This window comes from Myxine glutinosa, chromosome 8, assembly GCF_964187855.1.
Source record: "Myxine glutinosa chromosome 8, kmMyxGlut1.1, whole genome shotgun sequence".
In the NCBI taxonomy this organism is placed as follows: Eukaryota; Metazoa; Chordata; class Myxini; order Myxiniformes; family Myxinidae; genus Myxine; species Myxine glutinosa.
The window spans coordinates 60,165,496-60,186,358 of NC_136268.1; the positions used below are offsets into that span (position 1 = coordinate 60,165,496).

A 20,863-nucleotide genomic window follows, 5' to 3' on the forward strand; every position below is an offset into this window, starting at 1 on the left:
CTTTGAGCTTTTCTATCTCCGTTAATCCACCCCAAACCCACCTCCTTCAAATTCCCTGTTTTCTTTCCTGAAATCTCCTGTAGTGTCCATCCTGATTATCCCGTGTACCCCACCCCCATCCTTTTCCCTTCCACAGTCCTCCTGATGTCCCTGTTCCCTACTGTTCTTGTGTTTCTCTCTCTCTCCCCCTTCTCCTGCTCCCTTCATCATATGTTCTATGTGTTAGCACTTACACGAGCCTCGACTAAGTATATATATAAAAAAGGATGTTTAAAAAGGAAATGACATGGTTCTGTGCGTTCTGCAGGCAAGCGTACCAAGTGATTACACGCACAGGCAAGCAGGCAAGATGACAGGTTTCATGTGTGGTTTATCTATGTTATACGTGATTGTACTAATGAATGCACCTGATGCTGTTACACTTGCGCTAAAATAAGTTTGGGGGAAATCTGAAGTTTTTGAGGAATTATACATCTTGATGATAGATTTTGGGAGAATCGTAGATTTTGAGGCCTCACTGGTAGATGTACGAGCACATGCCTGCCCACATGCTCGTGTATATCTCAATGATAGCACATACTTGCCCGTTTTGATATAACTAGATGAGATACCCGTTCGACACCCGAGGGATTCTGAGTATGTGGGGTGTGAGAGGCGGTTTGAGGGTGGAGCTGGGTGTGAGGATGTGGGGAGGGTGTGAGGAAGTGGGAAAGAGGTGTGGGGGAGTGTATGGGCTCGGGGAGAATCTGGAGGGTGTTGGTGAGGGGAGGAGAGATGAGCCGTGGAAGTAGAAAGTGGAGTGGGGGAGTCTGGGGGTGAGGTTTGGAAGGGGTGCGATTGTGAGGGGCGTTGGGTGTTGGAGTGGAGGAAGGTCAAAGTGCAAAACCATTCTGGAGGAATGGTCACACTTGATGCTAATTGAGAGCCCCATGGGTCAGATGGTGTGGCCGGTGAATGAGATCACACACACACACACACACACACACACACACACACACACACACACTATGACACACACACACACACACACACACACAAACACACACGCATGGAGAGTACAGTGCAGAGGGGAAGAGGGAAATTTTGCCATTATTGCTTACGTGATAAAGAGATGGTACTGTGGCGGACACAAAAGCCCACTGGCGTGGTGACATCATTCCACGCACCAAGTGGGCGGTGGCCACGCCCGAGGGGTAGGCGTGGCCTCATGATATACCCCGGGCGACCAGCCCGGAGGAGTACAGTGTTACAGTGTAGTCTTACAATAAAGACGTTTATATGTTACCGCTTGTCCGCTTCCTCCTTGCTCACAAGCAGCGCGCGTAACGCCGCGCTTTACTGGTGACCCTCGACGTTGGATCTGCCGGAGCGATCCTTCCACACGCGACGCCATCGCCATGGCCGCCTTCGTCAAACTTCCGGAATTTTGGGAGGCTCAGGCCGAAGTCTGGTTCGTCCAGGCCGAAGCCCAATTTCAGCTTCGGCACCTCACCGGCGATGACACGCGCTACTGCCACGTCGTCGCCTCCCTCGGGCCCGGCACGGCCGCTCGAGTTGTGTCCGTCCTTCGCCACCCACCGGACGGCCACAAGTACGAGGCACTCAAGCGGCTACTCCTAGCCACGTTCAGCCTCACGGACGACGCACGGGCCGACCGCCTCCTGGATCTCCCCGAGCTCGGTGAGACGCGCCCGTCGGTCCGAATGGACCATATGCTGTCACTGTTGGGCGACGAAGCCCCCGGTTCGCTATTCCGGGCACTTTTCCGTCGCCAACTTCCAGCGCAGGTTCGCCTCGCGTTGGCCGGGACCGGGCTAACGGAACCCCGAGCATTGGCGGCCGAGGCGGACAAGTACTTCGCCGCTTCGGACACGCGGGCGAGCGTTGGCGTGGCCGTCACGGCCTTCGACGCTGCTGTTCCACAGCATCATCTTCTACAGCACGCTGAGTTTCAGCAGCATGCTGATACGCACCTCGTGAACGCCGCCACGCCCCGCCCACCGCCGCGGCGAAAACCGCCACCGCGGGGAAACCCGTCGACTCCACCGGCCTGGCGGAGCCAGCCGCGCTCCTCCAGCTCCACCACCTGGTGCTGGTTCCACGCCAAGTTCGGCCACGAAGCTCGGCGGTGTCATCCGCCGTGCTCCTTCAACGGGTCGGGAAACGCCCGGGCCGGCGCTCAATTGTGGCGATGAGCGCCGGCCGTTCGAGCAGCCTGCTGTTCATAACGGACACCTTCTCCGGGCGCCGTTACCTGTGCGACACGGGAGCACAGGTGAGTGTCATTCCCGCCGGCACGTCAGACAAGCACGCCGCGGGTGGGGGCCCCGCGCTGCTTGCCGCGAACGGGACGCCCATCCGTACGTACGGAAAACGCTGCCTCTCTCTGCGGTTTGGAGGGCAGGTTTTCCGATGGACGTTCGTCACCGCCGACGTGCCCATGGCACTGCTTGGCGCGGACTTCCTGTGCGCTAATGGGCTCCTGGTCGACGTCAAGCGCAGACGGCTTGTCCAGGCCGAGACGTTCAGCTCGCTCGCATGTGCGTTGCCCAGCTCAACGAGCGGCTTGCCAAGCGGCTTGCCGAACGATTCGGTTCCGGCCACGTTGGTCTGTACGCTTCCGGCAGCGGACGCATTCACCCGCCTCCTCGCCGGCTTCCCGGCCCTCACGCGGCCCACCTTCTCGGCGGGGGCCGTCAAGCACGGGGTGGCCCATCACATCCCCACCGTCGGGCCACCGGTCTACGCCCGGGCACGCCGCCTCGAGCCGACGAAGCTGGCGGTGGCAAAAGCGGAGTTCGCTACCCTGGAGCGACTCGGCATTGTTCGGCGCTCAGAGAGCGCTTGGGCGTCGCCGCTGCACATCGTGCCGAAGCCCGGCGGGGGATGGCGACCGTGCGGGGACTATCGCCGTCTCAATGACGCCACGACTCCCGACCGCTACCCCGTCCCCCACATTCAGGACTTTTCCGCCCGTTTGGCGGGCAGGTCCTTCTTCTCGAAGGTGGACCTCATACGCGGCTACCATCAGGTCCCCGTCAGGCCGGAGGACGTCCCGAAGACGGCGGTCATCACGCCATTCGGACTCTTCGAGTTCCTGCGCATGCCCTTCGGTCTGAAGAATGCGGCTCAGGCGTTCCAGCGACTGATGGACAGCGTCCTGCGCGACTTGGATTTTGTCTACGTCTACCTGGACGATATCCTCGTCGCCAGCGCGTCCCGCGAAGAGCACCTACGCCACCTCCGCACGCTCTTCGAACGCCTGGGCCAGCATGGCCTGATTGTGAACCCCGCAAAGTGCCGGTTCGGCGCCGCCACAATCGATTTTCTGGGGCACCGTGTCACCAGGCACGGAGCCGTCCCCCTGCCGGCCAAGGTGGAGGCGGTGAAGGGGTTTCCGCGCCCCCGCACGATCAGAGGGCTGCAGGAGTTCCTGGGCATGGTGAACTTTTACCATCGGTTCCTGCCCCGTATCGCCCAGCTCCTGCGCCCCCTGCACGAAGCTCTCCGAGGTAAGCCGGGCAAAGGCGACGTTACCTGGACCGAGCAGATGGACACGGCGTTCACGGGCGCGAAGCTCGCCTTGGCTAACGCCACCATGCTCGCGCACCCGGCGCCCGATGCACCGATCGCCCTCACCACCGATGCCTCGGACTACGCGGTGGGCGCGGTGCACGAGCAATGGGTGCGTGGAGCTTGGCAACCGCTGGCGTTCTTTAGCCGGCAGCTTCGCCCGCCCGAACGCCGTTACAGTACCTTCGACCGCGAGTTGCTCGGACTTCACTTGGCGGTCAGGCACTTCCGCCATCTGCTCGAGGGCCGGGCGTTCACTGCCTTCGTCGACCACAAGCCGCTGATCTTCGCGATGGGCAAGGTCACCGAGCCGTGGTCGGCCCAGCAGCAGCGTCACCTCTCGGCCGTGTCCGAGTACACGACGGACATCCAGCACGTCGCGGGGAAGGACAACCCGGTGGCGGATTGCCTTTCCCGGGCCGTCGCCCACGCAGTCCACCTCGGCATCGACTATGCCCGGATGGCAGCGGACCAGGCCGCTGACCCCGACGTCCAGGCCTTGCGGACCGCCGTCACGGGCCTCCGCGTCACCGAGGTGCCGTTCGACGGCGCGGGCGCGGCCCTCTTGTGCGACGTCTCCCTCGGGCGTCCCCGCCCCATTGTGCCCGCGGGCTGGCAGCGCCAGGTGTTTGACGCCATCCACGGCCTGTCCCACCCGGGCGCGAGGGCCTCCCAAAGGCTGATCTCCGACAAGTTCGTCTGGCATGGCCTCCGGAAGGCCGTCCGCGGCTGGGCCAGGACATGCCTCGCGTGCCAGCGCGCCAAGGTGCACCGGCACACCCAGGCCCCGTTGGCCCCGTTCACGGTGCCGGAACGCCGGTTTGACCACGTCCACGTGGACCTGGTGGGACCTCTGCCCCCCTCGCGGGGTTTCACCCACGTCCTCACCATGGTGGACCGCACCACCCGGTGGCCGGAGGCCGTGCCGTTGGCGTCCACAACGGCGGCCGATGTCGCGCAGGCTTTCATCGCCACCTGGGTCGCCCGGTTCGGCGCCCCCTCAGACATCTCATCCGACCGCGGCCCCCAGTTCACCTCGGAGCTCTGGGGGGCGGTTGCGCAGGGGCTCGGGGTCCGGCTGCACCGAACCACGGCCTACCACCCCCAGGCTAACGGCCTGTGTGAGCGATTTCACCGCTCATTGAAGGCCGCGCTCCGGGCCACCCTCCGCGACGGCGGCTGGGTCGACAGGCTCCCCTGGGTCCTGCTGGGCCTCCGGACGGCGCCCAAGGAGGACCTGCGCGCATCCGCGGCGGAGTTGGTCTTCGGGCAACCGCTGCGGGTGCCGGGCGAGTTCCTCCCCGACTCCACGGCACCATGGTCCGCGGCACAGCAGCGCTCCGCTCTGCAAGAGACCGCCCAGAGGTTCGCCCCGGTGCCAACGGCATGCCACGGGCACCCACCGACGCACGTCGCCCCGGAGCTTCGCACGGCGGAGTACGTCTTCGTCCACCACGATGCCCATCGGACACCACTGCGGCCCCCGTACGACGGGCCTTTCCGCGTGCTGGAGACCGGGGCGAAGCACTTCACCCTGGACATCGGCGGTACTCCTGACCGCGTTTCGGTAGACCGCCTCAAGCCGGCCCACCTCGATGTGGACCATCCACCGCCAGTGGCCCGACCCCCACGTCGGGGCCGCCCTCCTGCGGGCGGACCCCCGGCACCGCCCAGCCCCGCCGCCACGCCGCCCCCCGGTCCTGCACCCATCCCAGGAGCAGCCAGGGGCATCCCACCTGGCATCCCTGCACCCCGGACGCCGCCGATCGCCAGGGGGCGCTTCGGCCGGGTCATTCGTCTGCCCCGCAAACTGGCCCTCCAGGTGCGCGGGAATTCTGGGGGGGCGCGTGTGGCGGACACAAAAGCCCACTGGCGTGGTGACATCATTCCACGCACCAAGTGGGCGGTGGCCACGCCCGAGGGGTAGGCGTGGCCTCATGATATACCCCGGGCGACCAGCCCGGAGGAGTACAGTGTTACAGTGTAGTCTTACAATAAAGACGTTTATATGTTACCGCTTGTCCGCTTCCTCCTTGCTCACAAGCAGCGCGCGTAACGCCGCGCGCTTTAGTACAGTGTTTTAACCTACAGGTTTTCAGAATCCTCCCCTTCCCCGCTCCCACTCCACTATCCCCCCCCTCCCTGTTCTTGTTTCCCTCTCCCCCTTCATTCCCCTCTCCTATCAAGTCATTTTGGAGTAGAGCTTCCAGACTCACGGATAGATAACGTACACATATATAAGCCCCCTGTCCGGCTAATGCCCAGTTGTGTGAAAAAAAACGAATTGGGTAATAATAGGTTAAAGAACAACCCAGATTTTATTGATTATCCTTACTATAATTCATGGACAGGTGTGTGTGTGTGTGTGTGTGTGTGTGTGTGTGTGTGTGTGTGTGTGTTTATCCCACTACTCCTACAGCTGTGGGCCGATTGCAACCAAACTTGCTACATATTATCAGCATGCCCCCAATTAGTGTATAGGGGTGTTTTATCTTTGCCGGAGGTCTTTGTTTGGGGGAGTGGGGGCGATGCAAATTGTCTATGTAGATGTGTATCGTGTAGCGCCACCTCTACGTGGGAGAGGGTATTGCAAGTCCCAACCTTTACGGTGCATTATTTCTGTCCCCACGTTTGAGTGCAGTGAGGTGTTTTGAATTACGCAACAAGAGGTATTACACATTTGAATAATGAAAATAACAAAACTCCCCTCCCTCCCCCCCCCCATAATTGTTTCTGCTGGAGATGGCAAGACATGCCACATGTGTACCATGGTAAATATGTGGTATTTACAAAATGTAGCACTGAGGAGAGAGAGGTCGGTTCTTAATTCCCCTCATACAACACACACAATATACATACATACATACATACATATATATATATATATATATATATATATATATATATATATATATATATACATATATATATATATATATACATATATATATATATATATATATATATATATATATATATATATATATATATATATATATATATATATATATACATGTGTGTGTGTGTTTATATATACTAGGGCATGCCCGTACTATATATATGCCCGTACTATATATCTATCTAAAATTATATCCCCCCCCTCTATTTACATGAAATGGTTTGGTCCATTCGCAACGCCAAAGCGAACGGCGAACGGCTTGCGAGTACAGTGACAATCCCCCCCCTCTATTTACATGAAATGGTTTCGTCCATTCGCAACGACCACAGAACCCCCCCCCCCTCTATTTACATGGAATGGTTTGGTCCATTCGCAACGCCAAAGCGAACGGCGAACGGCTAAATCGCCATAGCTCGGTAAGTACTTGTCCGATTAATTTCAAACCTTGAAAAGGCACATCCTCGGGTCCCCAGCAATATACCTGGCAAGTTTCAAGTATATCGGACCGGTAGTTGTCGAGAAATCGTTGTCGCATACACACATACACACACACATACACACAGAGATTAGTGGAATTATAGATATATATATATATATATATATATATATATATGTATATATATATATATGTATATATATATATATATATATATATATATATATATATATATATATATATATATATATATATGTATATATATATATATATATATATATATATATATATATATATATATATATATATATATGTATATATATATATATATATATATATGTATATATATATATGTATATATATATATATATATATATATATGTATATATATATATATATATATATATATATATATATATATATATATATATATACACATACATACATACATATATATATATATATATGTATATATATATATATATATATATATATATATATATATATATATATATATATATATATATATATATATATATACATACAGACTTGGCATTTAATATGGAATATTTTTTTTTTCTTGACTTGGGTTTACTTTCTTAACTCAGTATATCAATCTGGTGAGTTTCTTTTACACTTTGGTGATTTATTTGTTAAAAGAACCATGTCGCTGATTGTCTGTCGCAGCAAGAAGTCAACAACAGGATTATATCACAGGTGGCGTGGCAAAATGTACGGACAGGTGCATTTGATGATTGGCTTCACAGTCAGGTATACAAGGGTTGTTGCATTCTGTATGAGTGGAAAACAACTGCTGCACGTCTCCAAAAGTTATTGCCGCTTCCTCTGGAGATGGTCCGTCAACTCGACAATGCTGTTTGTCATGGAGTGGTGGCTTTACGAAATTACGGCATGAAACAGCATGCTATTGCTCGGCAGTATGGCATCACTCAAGGTCAGGTGTCAAAGATCCTGAAACGAAATGCTCAGAGGGGTGTCCCTACTCCAATACCGAGGCCAGGACGTCCCCGCAGAACCACAAGGAGGGATGATCGCCAGCTGCACCGGTTAGTCCGCAATGGCCGTACCAAGTCAGCTAATCGGCCTAGGGCTGAGTGGCAGCAACTGACAAATGTGCCTGTATCCAGAAGGCTAGTCAACCAACGACTGGTTCAAGCAGGCTATCGTGCCAGGCGTCCCCTAAGAAAGCCACGCCTGACCAGACAACACCGCCAGCGCCGATTGCAGTGGGCCAGGGAGCACCGTCAATGGCAGCCAGGACAATGGAATCACGTGATCTTCAGTGACGAGTCTAGATTTCTGGTTTATCGTCAAGATGGCCGCGTCCGAGTGCGCAGACAAGTGCATGAAGCCTACAACAAAGATTGTATAGTGCCAGGAGTCCAAGCTGGAGGTGGTGGGGTGACCGTTTGGGCTGCTTTTCATGCAGGGGGCAAAACTGACCTGGTTGTTCTGAATGGAAACCTGAACCAGTTCAAGTACAGGGCCATTCTGGAAGAAACATTGCCTCCATTTGCTCGTGCAGCCTTTCGAGGAAACTTTGTCTTCCAAGATGACAATGCACGGCCTCATCGTGCTCGCATGATCCAACACTTTCTTGCTGACCGTGGTGTAGAGCATATGGAGTGGCCTGCCATGTCCCCGGATATGAATCCAATAGAGAACTTGTGGGCAGAATTAACGCGTCAAATCGACCACTTGGCCCAGCAGCTGACCTCTGTGCGTGAATTGCAGCAGGCTGTTGTCACTGCATGGCAAGAGATTCCTGTCCAAACCTTGGCAAATCTCGTGAACAGCATGCCTCAACGTGTCCGTGCTCTCCTGAATGCTCGTGGGGGGTTACACGAAGTACTGAACTGTAATTTTACTGTCGGTAATCCCAGTCGTAATTTAACTTTTGTTTTTGTTGAAAAATTTTTTGGCTTATGTGCAAAATAAAGAGATACTTCTGGAAAATGTACAGAAGTTTAACACAGTACTGTCCATGAATTGAGTTCGATATCAGTTTACATCACTTTCAAGGATCAATTTATTTGTTTCGAAATGTCAAATGTGGTTTTTGTTTCTTTTAAAGGTCACATTAACAAAATCTAGAATAATTTCAACATAATTCCAATGAACTTTTGGTTCTAAGACATCTTGAAAAGTAAGTTCACCCCCACAAAAAAAATATTCCATATTAAATGCCAAGTCTGTATATATATATATATATATATATATATATATATATATATATATATATATATATATATATGTATATGTGTGTGTGTGTGTGTGTGTGTGTGTGTGTATGTAAAGGACTAACAAATGCATTATGAAGCAAATGCTGTTGTTGACTGATAAAGTTTACAAACTTGCACAAGGACAAGTCATAATATATGAAAATTATGAAATTCCCCATTCCATCTTCTCAGCATCCGATGTGCGTCTGATTAAAAACATTGAGCGATTGCTCCAAATAACTATAAATGAAAAACAACTTCCTGACAGCTTTCTTGTACAATGCAGACCGGCAAACATCTTAGTTAATGAACAATGACAACATGGATTATCGGATCCTAATGGAGAACCCCAAAACTGGCCAAATTTGAAATACCGACTTCTTTCCTGGAAGTCCGAGGTGTGTCCATGTCTTTTTTTTTTACCTCTCACACGCCCCAGCCCCTTCCCGTGCCTCCTCCCCCCAAGTCCTCTCCCTCCCACAGATCTCCCGATGTCCCTGCTCTCAAATGTTGTACTTGTGTGCTTCCCCCTCTCTCCCAATCCTGTCTCCCGCTCCCTTTATTTCGTCTTATGTGTCCGTTTGTTTTTTTTGTCATTAATGTTAGCTCTTACACGAACCTCGATGTTGTATACAATATATATATATATATATATATATGATAGAGTTGTTGCAAGGTCCGATTTGACTGCAGCAATATAAATCATTGGATACATTATTTTTAATTATCCACGTCCACGTATACTCACACCGAATGCATCCGAAAAACTTTCCACAACGCGTTCTTTTCCCCTTTTTGGGATCTGCGTCGTGCTTTTCAGGGATGTCATCATACTCTCGGTTATGATCTGCAGCATCTAAGTCGAGACCCGGAGCCTCTTTCATCTCCGGGTTCTCGACATGTTTTTTCAGATCGTTCTCGATGTTCTCATCATGGGCTGAATCTGGCTCCATCTTGGGCATCTCGGCAGCATCAGGATTTTCATACTCAGCTCCAGCATCAACAGACGCTTGCGGTTCTGATTCAGACGTTTGGTTATTTTCATTCTTGCCCTTGGACTTGTTGAAGCGCTTCATAGCAAGTTGTTTTACTATTAAGCGACTCGGTCAATAAGGTCTGGTACGAGAAAGCAAATGTGAATGAGTGACGAAGACGCGCTTTGTGGCCGATTAAAAAACCCAGTTACACGACTTCGCCACACAGAGCTTCACACGTGAGTCTGTTCTAGGTAGAAAAAAGAAGAAGATTGTTTTCACGTTTAGTTTTTCATCATGGTAAGCCCCGCCCACAAGCATGGTAAGCCCCGCCCACAAGCGCGTCTTCACTGACAGGGTGATGGATGGGATGGAGGTTGGGCGTTGGTGGGAGATGAGGTGCGGAAAGGATACGAGTCGGGGATATCTGGTCGTTTTACAACCTTTGTGGAATTATCCTTTCAGTGGGAATGTTATTTAATAATTGATGTATGCGTTTTTGACTGGGATTAGACTTATAAAAATCAGTCTTTTGTTCTACACAAGGATCTATAGATGCACATGGGTAATCACATGAGGTAGTGATGGACAGCATAATTGAAACTAGAATGGCATTCAACATTGAGCAAACGTTCACCTGGCTGGACATTTTGTGTTTTGTATCTCACTGATGAGACCAATCTGAATCCGGATCTGAACCAAAAACTCATCGGCTTGTTCAATTCAATAAACTTCATTGTCATGCCATCCATATACAATACAGTATAAAATGGAACGAAATGACGTTCCTCCTGGACCTCGGTGCATTGTAAACATTCAAGGAAGACTACACAAAGTGCGATTGGGCATGACAAGTGTAACGCAATACCATAAATACCCAGGACAGTATACAGTAAATACACAATGAATATCCATGGCAACGTAAAAATAAAAATTTTAAACAAAAATGTATAGAGTTGAACAGTTGACTGTAGGTTACATCTGATAAGTAAAACATTTATGCAGCAACATATTATGTATATCAGCATAAGATATATGGAGTGTAAGTGGAGAGGCCGTTTAGACCCTGCTAGTTAAATTAAAGCGGGTGGTGGAAGGTAAAATGGTGTTGAGGAGCCTGACTGCCTGGGGGAAGAAACTGTTAGAGTCTGGCAGATCTGGCCCGGATGCTGCGGTACCTTTTCCCAGACGGCAGGAGGGCAAAAAGTCCATAGGACGGGTGGAACCGGTCGTCGGCTATTCTGGCGGCCATGCGTGTGCAGCGTTTGTAATATATATCCTGCATGGAGGGGAGAGAGACCCCAATGATGTTTTCAGCCGTCTTCACTATCCGCTGCAGAGTCTGGCGGTCCGAGACATTGCAATCCCATACCAGACACAGACAGTGATACAGCTGGTCAGGACGCTCTCAATGGTAGAGAAGGCCAGGAGAAGTACAATAAGGTGACGATGGAGGGGGGGAAGGCTTGCCTTCCTCATGAGTCGCAGGAAATGGAGACGCTGCTGTGCTCTCTTGGCTGGGAAGTGGTGTTGAAGGACCATTTGAGGTCATTTGTGATGTGCACACCAAGAAACCTGGTGCTCATAACTGTCTCCATGGTGGAACCGTTGATGTACAGTCGGGAGTAGTCTGCGCGGGCCTTCCTGAAATCCACATTCATCTCTTTTGTTTTATCCACATGAAGAGACAAATTATTGTTACGACACAAGACTTCTAGCCGCTCCACCTCCTCTCTGTATGCTCACTCATCATTGTTGCTGATGAGACCCACCACTGTTGTGTCGTCAGCAAACTTGATGATATGATTTTTTAAAATTTTTTTGTATACTGAATCGAGGCTCGTGAAAGAGCTAACATTTATTTCACAAACAAAATCAAACAGACAAACAAAATATATAAAAAGAGGGAGCGGTAGACAAGATGGGGAGAGAAGGGGAAGCACACAAACACAACATTTGAGAGCAGGGACATCGGGAGATGTGTGGGAGGAAGAGGGCTTGGGGAGGAGGCGTGGGAAGGGGGGGGGGGGGTGGGAGAAGTATAAAACACAAGGACACCAAGGACTTCCAGGACAGAATTTGGTATTTCAAAAAAGTGGATTTGGGGTGAAATTAGCAGGGGTAGAAAAGATCAAGGTTTTGGATGGGGGAAGATAACAGATGGTGGTGAACAGCTGTTTTAAAGACCTGGAGGGTGGAGTGGGATTGAAGAGAGTGAGGGAGTTTGTTGCAGAGGCAGGAGAAAAGAGGAATGAAGGAGTGAAGGTGAGCAGAGAGTCTTGATTTTGGCAGTTTAACCATAAGAGGGTTGCAGGCAGATCTTGTGCGACCTGTAGGAATATTTGGGGGACAGAGCCTAGAGAGAGCTGGGGGCAAGGCCGGAGAGGAGTCGGTAGAAGAGGGAAAGACCACCAACCTGCCTGCGGTGAGTGAGTGAAAGGCCCTTGGAGTAAGCTTCATCGCGGGAGATTCCAATGATTCTGAACGCTTTGGTTTCAACAGCATGAAGACGAGCCAGGTGTGAGGCAGGAGCACCAGCCCAGAGGGGAGAGCAGTATTCCATTGAGCTGCGGATGAAAGCCATGTATATGGTGAGGAGCTCAGGTGTGCCAAGGAAGGACTTCGCACGACGGAGGATGCCCAGTCGGCGACTGGCTTTGGAGGCCAGATTTGAAATGTGGTTTTCCCAGGAAAGATCATGGCAGATCGTGAGACCCAAAAGCTTGAGTGACAGAACTTCTTGGAGAGGATTATTCAGAAAGTGGATGGGAGGGTTGTCCAGTCGGTCTTTTCAGAGAGACATCGTAAGAGTGTGAGATTTGTCAGGATTGAAAGACATGTTCCACTTGTTTGCCCAGTCTGTGATTTTGTCCAGGTCTGCAGAGAGTGAGGAGGCTGCAGACTGCCGATCCGAGTGATGAGGAATGGAGCGACAGAGAGTAGAGTCATCAGCAAAGAGATAGAGAGGATTTTCAAGAGAGTCAGAGAGATCATTGATGAAGACCAGAAAAACCACAGGGCCCAGAACACTGCCTTGGGGAACTCCAGCCTTAACAGGAAGAGGAGATGAGAGAAACCCATTCAGGGCCACACGTTGACTACGACTAGAGAGGAAGTCCACCAGCCATGCGTGGAGATTTCCATGGATACCAAAGGAGGAGAATTTGGTGAGCAGAGCGGGGTGCCAGACCGTATCGAAGGCACGTGATATGTCAAGGGAGACAGCTCTAATTTCCTGTTTGGCATTGAGGACCTCCATCCATTGTTGAGAAAGCAGAAGCAGCATGTCCAGAGTAGAGTGACCAGGTCTGAAACCAAATTGATGATCAGAGATCAAGCCATTGGAGAAGAGGAAAGATTTCATATCCGAAGCAATGATGGATTCCATGACTTTGCTGATAATTGGGAGAAGGCTGATTGGTCTGTAGTTGCAAGGATCTGTTTTTGCACCGTTTTTGTGCAAAGCGGTGATGTTGGCTGATTTCCAAGCAGATGGCAGATGACTTTGAGCAAAAGAGAGGGTGAAGAGAACAGAGAGAGGGAGTGAAAGAGCGGAAGAACAGGATTTTAGGACCCGTGGGCTGATGCCGTCAGGTCCAGTTGCAGAATCAGATTCGAGGGTTGACAGAAACATTTCCACCTTGTCAGGAGGAAAGGACACAGAGTCCAGGAGCAGCTGGGTATGACTGGGTATGGTGGGTACAGAGATGGATGGGTTTGGGACACAAGATTTAGAGGCAAACACAGAGTTGAGGAATTCAGCCTTTTCACGTGTGGAGTCAGCCGTGTAGCCGTTTGAGGTGAGGGAGGGGATGGAGGGGCAACAAACACCAGAAACAGATTTGACCAGATGCCACCAGGATTTGGAAGAGGGAGACAGATAAGAGAGTTCGGGCTTGAGAACGGAGAGATATTGTTTCCTGGCTCTCCTGAGGGTGGACACACACTTGTTTCGGGCTTTGTGAAAGGAAATGAAATTTCCTTCCGTTGGATTTGCTTTCCAGGAGACTAAGGAAAGTTGTTTCTGGGCAACAGCTTCACCACAAGATTCCGTGTACCATGGACGGGAGGAAGGGTATGACAACTGAAGACGAGATGGGATAAATGTGTGCATGAGAGAGAGCAATTTACTTTGGAAGAATTCCCAGGATGAGTTGATGTCAGAGGCGGTAGAGATGCGAGACCAGTCCAGATGATTGATGGCTGCTTGAAGACCGTGCCAGTTGGCCTGAGTGAAATGCCAGACTCGTCGACGCTGAGGAGGCTTACTGAGAATGGTCAGAGAGATGTCCACTTTAACAAGCACATGATCAGATGAGCCGATTGGAGCAGAAGAAGAGCAGTAGACATTTTCAGGGAAGTTAGTCTTAACCAAGTCCAGAAGAGAAGATGCTCCGTTGACTGAGATCCGGGTCAGGAAATTTACAGATTGTGTCAGTCCCAGTGAGTCCCAGAAGTCCTTTGCTGAGGAGCCATGGCTGGAGAGAGAGGTACCCACACCCAGCCAACTGGCATGGTGACAAATGAAATCACCACATATGAGGAAGAGAGAGTTGGGATGGGTCGATAGAAGTTGGTCCATATTATCAGACAGCGAGATGTAGATGGAGTCATCACTGTTTGGTGGACGGTACAACACACATTTGAACAAAAGGTGGGAGCGAGGGGAAGCCGTAGCCAAAGGTATCCCTGGGGGTGAGGTGGAGAGAGGACAGTGCAGGGCGAGTGAGGAAGAGGGTTTTTTATAAAGATAGCAACCCCACCTCCAGGATGAGGCAAAGGTCTATCACACCGGAGGAGGGAGTAACCTGGGAGAGATACCAAGGAATCAGAGACATCATGAAGGAGGAAAGTTTCTGTTAAGCAGATCACGTCTGGTTTGTCAGAAGCAACCTTTATGGAGAGATCAGTCAAGTTTGAGCGAAGGCCCCGGATGTTTGAGGTCCATACCGTTAATGAAGTGGAAGGGGGAGCATCGGATACAGAATGGGGGGGGGGGGGGAGGGTAGGGTAAGATGTGGAAGAGGAGGAGGTGGTAGGGAGAGCTGTTGAAGGTGGGTCAGAGATTTCAGAATAGCTTGGAGAAAGGGAAGAATGGGGCGGACAAAAGATTTGATGGTGATTGGGTGAGGCACAGTGAGGTGTTATTTGAGGAGGGGGAAGAGCGAGGCAGAAGGTTGGGGGAGATGAAGGTGAAAGTTGCGAGGGGGAAGAAGCGGGGAGGACGCTTTGAGGAGGAGGGGTGAGAGGGGAGTCTAGGAGGGGAGGAGCGAGGGAGAGTCTCGGAGGGAAGGGGTATGGGGGGAGTTTAGGAGGGAAGGGGCAAGGGGGAGATTTGAAAGGGATGGGCGATGGGGAAGATTTGGAGGGGAGGGGCAAGGGGGAAGATTTGAAAGAGATGGGTGATGGGGAAGATTTGGAGAGGAGGGGCAAGGGGGTAGATTAGGAGGGGAGGGGTGATGGGGAAGTTTTGGAGGGGAGGGGTGATGGGGAAGTTTTGGAGGGAAGGGGTGATGGGGAAGATTTGGAGGGGAGGGGCAAGGGGGATGATTTGAAAGGGATGGGTGATGGTGAAGATTTGGAGGGGAGGGGCAAGGTGGTAGATTTGGAGGGGAGGGGTGATGGGGAGGTTTTGGAGGGAATGGGTGATGGGGAAGTTTTGGAGGGAAGGGGTGATGGGGAAGATTTGGAGGGGAGGGGTGAGATTGGATTTTAGAAAGTGTACGATTAATGGGAAACGAACATTTATTGCAAAATGAGTGTCTTGTGACCTTCGAGTCAAAAATACGTTTGAGGACACTGAAGGAGGGGTGGAGTGCAGGAGAGTTTCGGGAATGTAGAAAAGAGGAACTGTAAGAGATGGAATTTTTTTTTGGAATGAATAGATTTGGTGAGCAAGTCGAAAGCATCCTTTTATAGAAGAAGAAGAAAAAGGTGTTATAATATACGACAGAATACAGTTCTTCAGAGGAAAGTTTAAACATTTTAAAAGTGAGCAGTGAAAACTATCTGGGGAAATGGAAAATGGAAATGGGGGTGAAACACGTGATCGAAGAACGAACGAACAAATAAAAACAACGAATAAACGAATAAGAACAGAGAAGGAAATATATATATATATTTTTTTTGAGTTGAGATTTTAAACAAGGAAGTATGGGGTGAAAAACTCAGACAACAACAGAGAACTAAAGTAATTGCAGCACAATCGACGGACCGCTGAGAGAAAAACAATGCCTCAAGGTCGGACACGGTAGCCTACTCGGCCTCAAAATACGCGACACGAATTAACCGACGATTTTGTATACATGTATGAAAAATGAACACCGAGAATCTTACTAAAGACACACTATAGGTACACACACCGAAAGATAGATACAGTTTCGACAAAAACACAATTGTGAAAAATTACTTAACTTTGAAAGCGTGAGCGCATGGACAGCTTTGAAAAGACGTGACCTCGCCGACAAAGATCTCGCGAGATCCAACTCGCGAACAGTCATTTGTCATTTGTCATTTCTCGAACAGTCATTTGAACTGTCCTTGACAGAACAGTCATGAGTCAGCAATGTGAACAGCAGTGGACTGAGCACACAGCCCTGGGGGGCACCGGTGCTCAGTGTGGTGATGCTGGAGTGTTATTTCCGATCCGGACTGTCTGAGGTCTCTCGGTCAGGAAGTCCATGATCCAATTACAGAGGGAGGTGATCAAGCCCAACAGGCCCAACTTCCCTATCAACTTCTGGGGGATAATTGTGTTAAATGCTGAACTGAAATCAATAAACAGCATTCTTACATAAGTGTTTTTGTTTTCCAGGTGAGACAGGGCCAGAGGAAAGGCAGAGGACATGGCATCCTCAGTAGACCGGTTAGGACGATACGCTAACTGGAGGAGGTCTAGTGAGTTGGGGAGTCTGCTTTTCATGTGGCCCATGACTCGCCTCTCGAGGCACTTTATAATAATTGATGTGAGTGCCACAGGGCAATAGTCATTAAGGCAGGACACTGTTGACTTATTTGGCACTGGTATGATGGTGGTGGCCTTAAAGCATGCTGGGACAACCGCCTGGCTCAGGGAGATGTTGAAGATGTCTGCGAGGACGTCTGCTAGCTGGTATACTCATTACCTGAGCATACGACCAGGTATACTGTCAGGTCCAGCAGCCTTGCGTGGGTTGACTCAAGATAGGGTTCTCCTAACGTCCGCTGTGGACAGATAGAGTACCTGATCATTGGGAGGAGCGGTGGTCTTCCTCGCGGGCATGTCGTTCAACACATCAAACCGTGCATATAAGTCATTCAGCACATTCAGGAGGGAGGCATCACTATCGCAGACATGTGGTGTGTTGCCTAACCAACTCATCCACCAGGTTTTGTCATAAATTGTCCACAAGTTTTTGAGATATCATATCATATCTATATATCGTTTTTGGCCCTATCACACAATGGTGAAGAATCACTTTAAAATGAAAAAAAATTCTCTGATCTGATCTGGATCTTCACCAAAATCGAATCATTTCGTCCTTGTCACTCATCTATCCTCTCCACAAAATTTCGTCCGAATCCGTCCACAACTTTTTGAGATATCCTGCTCACAGACAGACAAACAGGGGTGAAAACACAACTTCCGTCCACCTTCGATGGCAGAGGTAATGAACAAGACAATGGGCACAGGGAGACAATTCCACAATCGACAGATAAGGGGATGATCGAATGCAGGTAGACAACCAGCACAGATTTCTGGAGGGTTTCCAGGTAAGGTGTTTGACTTGACATCCTGGCTATCAAGTGATCGACTCTCCAGATTCAAAAGTGAGTTCATAGAGAAACCTAAAATGTTCATTCCTTCTGCTCAATACATTAATTCAACAACAGCGAAGTTTAACGAGGGATTATCAGGATATAGTGGTGTTGGTTTAGCGGTTAGGGTGCCGGCTTGGGATCCTAGGATCCTGGGTTCAAATCCCGGTCGATCGCTGAATTAACGCCAGGGGGGCTGACTCAGCCTGTCATCCTTCCGAGGTCGGCAAATTGAGTACCAGTTCACTGGTAATTCCCTGTGTGTCGCAAGAGGCGGCTAACAGGGTTGGCGGTAAGAAGGGCGTCTGACCATAAAACATTGCTTCAAAAAGGGGACCAAGGTGCCCAAAAAAGGTGCAACCCCTGCTCTCTGGGGAAAAATGGCCTCGAAAGGTTAAAGGTGGTTCTTTCCTACTCAAAACCTTGTAAATGTCCTTTCTACTAACGCAAAGAGTGGATGGGAATGTTAAGCAGCTTTCCCGCATTCTATTCTGCATCAACTTGAGAACAATAAAGATACCACAATGATCTCTTGATAACAGTAGGCCATTGTGTAGTCTATAGTCGATTTACAAAACTCATGTGCTTCGACAGCACCCTGCAATGGCATGACGACTTGTCCAAGCTTGTTGCTATGGAAACGTCCATGACGTAGTTTCAGGCGCATCTAATTCCCCCCAGCACTGCTCCAGGGGCACAGCCGCACTCCCAAGCAATGATGGCACCAGAAGGCAGATGCTAACTATGAGAAAAGATATCTCCCAGAGGGATGTGAAATGAAGTACTCTTATTAAGGTTTGATGACAGTCGTGATGCAAAAAAACATTCTCTAAATTTCCTGTATTATCATCATTATTGATGTTGACATTTACAGAGCAAATAACCACACGGCCAGACCAGTCTCACCAGTTACAGCTTCAAATTTGATATTGCCATGGAATATTGGATAAGCACAGCCAGATGTTTCACACAAAATCAATTATACACAGGATCGTTATTTAAAATTTAAACGTCACATTATGATGAAACCACAATGTTGTTAAAGCCAATTGAGGAGGTTAAAATACTTTGGATGGCGTATTCAGCCTTGTATAATGTACTTGTGAATGTCCGGAAGTCCTGTGATGTTAATTTCCACATATCATGAGTTGTACGTTTTCTGCCTGATATTAACTTCGGGTCAATCAAACTCCTTTGATTGGCCCTCGCAGGACTTGCCAACCACTAACCAGCTACACAGTTTGTTTTTTTGTAAACCGAGTCGAGGCTCGTGGAGGAGCTGGAACGCAGAATGGACCAGGATGGAACGGAACTAAAAGACTTGAGGGAATGGTCCGAATGTTTTTCAGGTGAGCCTAATTTGTAAGGATGAATACTTTCATTTGAACCTGAAGTATCACTATCACCAAACGGTTTAAAAATGGCTTTATTTGGGTTAAAAATGGAACTGCAATAGCTTATGCATTGGAAATGCTACATTACTGTGGTAGTCATTTTTTAATCTAAAATTTCATTTTTCAATACATTAAATATGTTGTTAATGACATTTTGGAAGAGCCTTCTGGAGGTGGTTCAACTGCTGTCTTCTATGAAGGGATGCAAACAGGTGTTTCGACATCATCACCTCCACCTATAACCCTACCTGCCTATCTAACTCAACCGATCGATCTCGCGAGATCTTGGAGACGGCGGCAGGGATTTTCGAAGCTCCACACGGTCTCCACGTTTTTCGAAGTTAAGTCTGTTCACAATTGTATTTTGTCGAAACTGTATTTATCTTTCGGTGTGTGAAGTTATTGTGTGCAACTTTGGTTGTTTCTCGGTGTTTATCTTTCATAAATTGATCGTCTGTTTGCCGTGTCGCGAGCAAGGCCTTGTACAGTGTGCACTGTACAACCTTGAGGCTTTGTTTTTCTCTCAGTGGTCCGTCGTTTGTGATCCAATAACTTTCGTTCTCTGTATTCCCAGTCTTTTCACCCATAGCCTACTTCCTTGTGTTAATCTCAACTCAAAAAAAAAAAAAAAAAAAAAACATTTCCTTCTCTGTTCTCATTCGTTTATTCATTCTTATTCGTTCGTTCGTTCTTCGACCACGTGTTTCTCCCCCATTTCCCCAGATAGTTTTCACTCATTAACCTTCAATGTTTACACTTTCCCCTCAAGTTATGTATTCCGTCATATTTTATAACACCTTTTTCTTCTTCTTCTTTAAAAGGCTGCTTTCGACTTGCTCACCAAATCAATTCATCCCAAAAAAAATATCCATCTCCTATAGTGCCTTTTTTCTACATTCCCTAAACTCTCCTGCACTCCATCCTCCATCCAGCGTCCTTAAACGTATTTTTAACTCGAAGGTCACAAGAAACTCATTTTGCAATAAATGTTCGTTTCCCATAAATCGTACACTTTCAAAAATCCAATCTCACCCCTCCCCTCCAAATCTTCCCCATAACCCCTCCCCTCCAAATCTTCCCCATCACCCCTCCCCTCCAAATCTTCCCCATCACCCATCCCTTTCAAATCTCCCCCCTTGCCCCCTCCCTCCTAAACTACCCCCTCACCCCTCCCCGCCAAGACGCCCCCTCGCCCCTCCCCTCCTAGACTCCTGCCTCACCCCTCCCCTCCAAATCTCCCCCATATCCCATCCCTTTCAAATCCCTCCCCTTGTCCCTTCCCTCCCAAACTCCCCCCTCACCCCTCCCCTTCAAATCTCCCCACCCTCATTGCTTCTCAATTTCCCCCCGCTCACTCCCCCTCCTCAAAGCGTCCTCCCCGCTTCTTCCCCCTTCAAACTCTCACCTCCATCTCCCCCAACCTTCTGCCTCGCTCTTCCCCCTCCTCAAATAACACCTCATTGTGGCTCACCCAATCACCATCAAACCTTTTGTCCGCCCCATCCTTCCCTTTCTCCAAGCTATTCTGAAATCTCTGACACACCTTC

At 49.5% G+C, this 20,863-nt stretch overlaps 2 protein-coding genes across 2 annotated transcripts in view; one reads left to right on the forward strand and one right to left on the reverse strand.

The window, feature by feature from the left end:
• The window catches only part of LOC137432523 (polycystin-2-like protein 1), a 99,278-nt gene extending 88,917 nt beyond the window's left edge, over positions 1-10,361 (reverse strand). The window contains exon 1 of the mRNA XM_068124538.2: positions 9,900-10,361. Within this exon, the coding sequence (XP_067980639.1) occupies positions 9,900-10,227 (328 nt within the window). The 5' untranslated portion in view covers positions 10,228-10,361. The remainder of the gene's footprint in view (positions 1-9,899) is intronic.
• Positions 1-20,863, forward strand: part of LOC144893281 (uncharacterized) — a 1,021,022-nt gene that overhangs the window by 814,206 nt on the left and 185,953 nt on the right. The gene's annotated exons all lie outside the window — the stretch shown is intronic.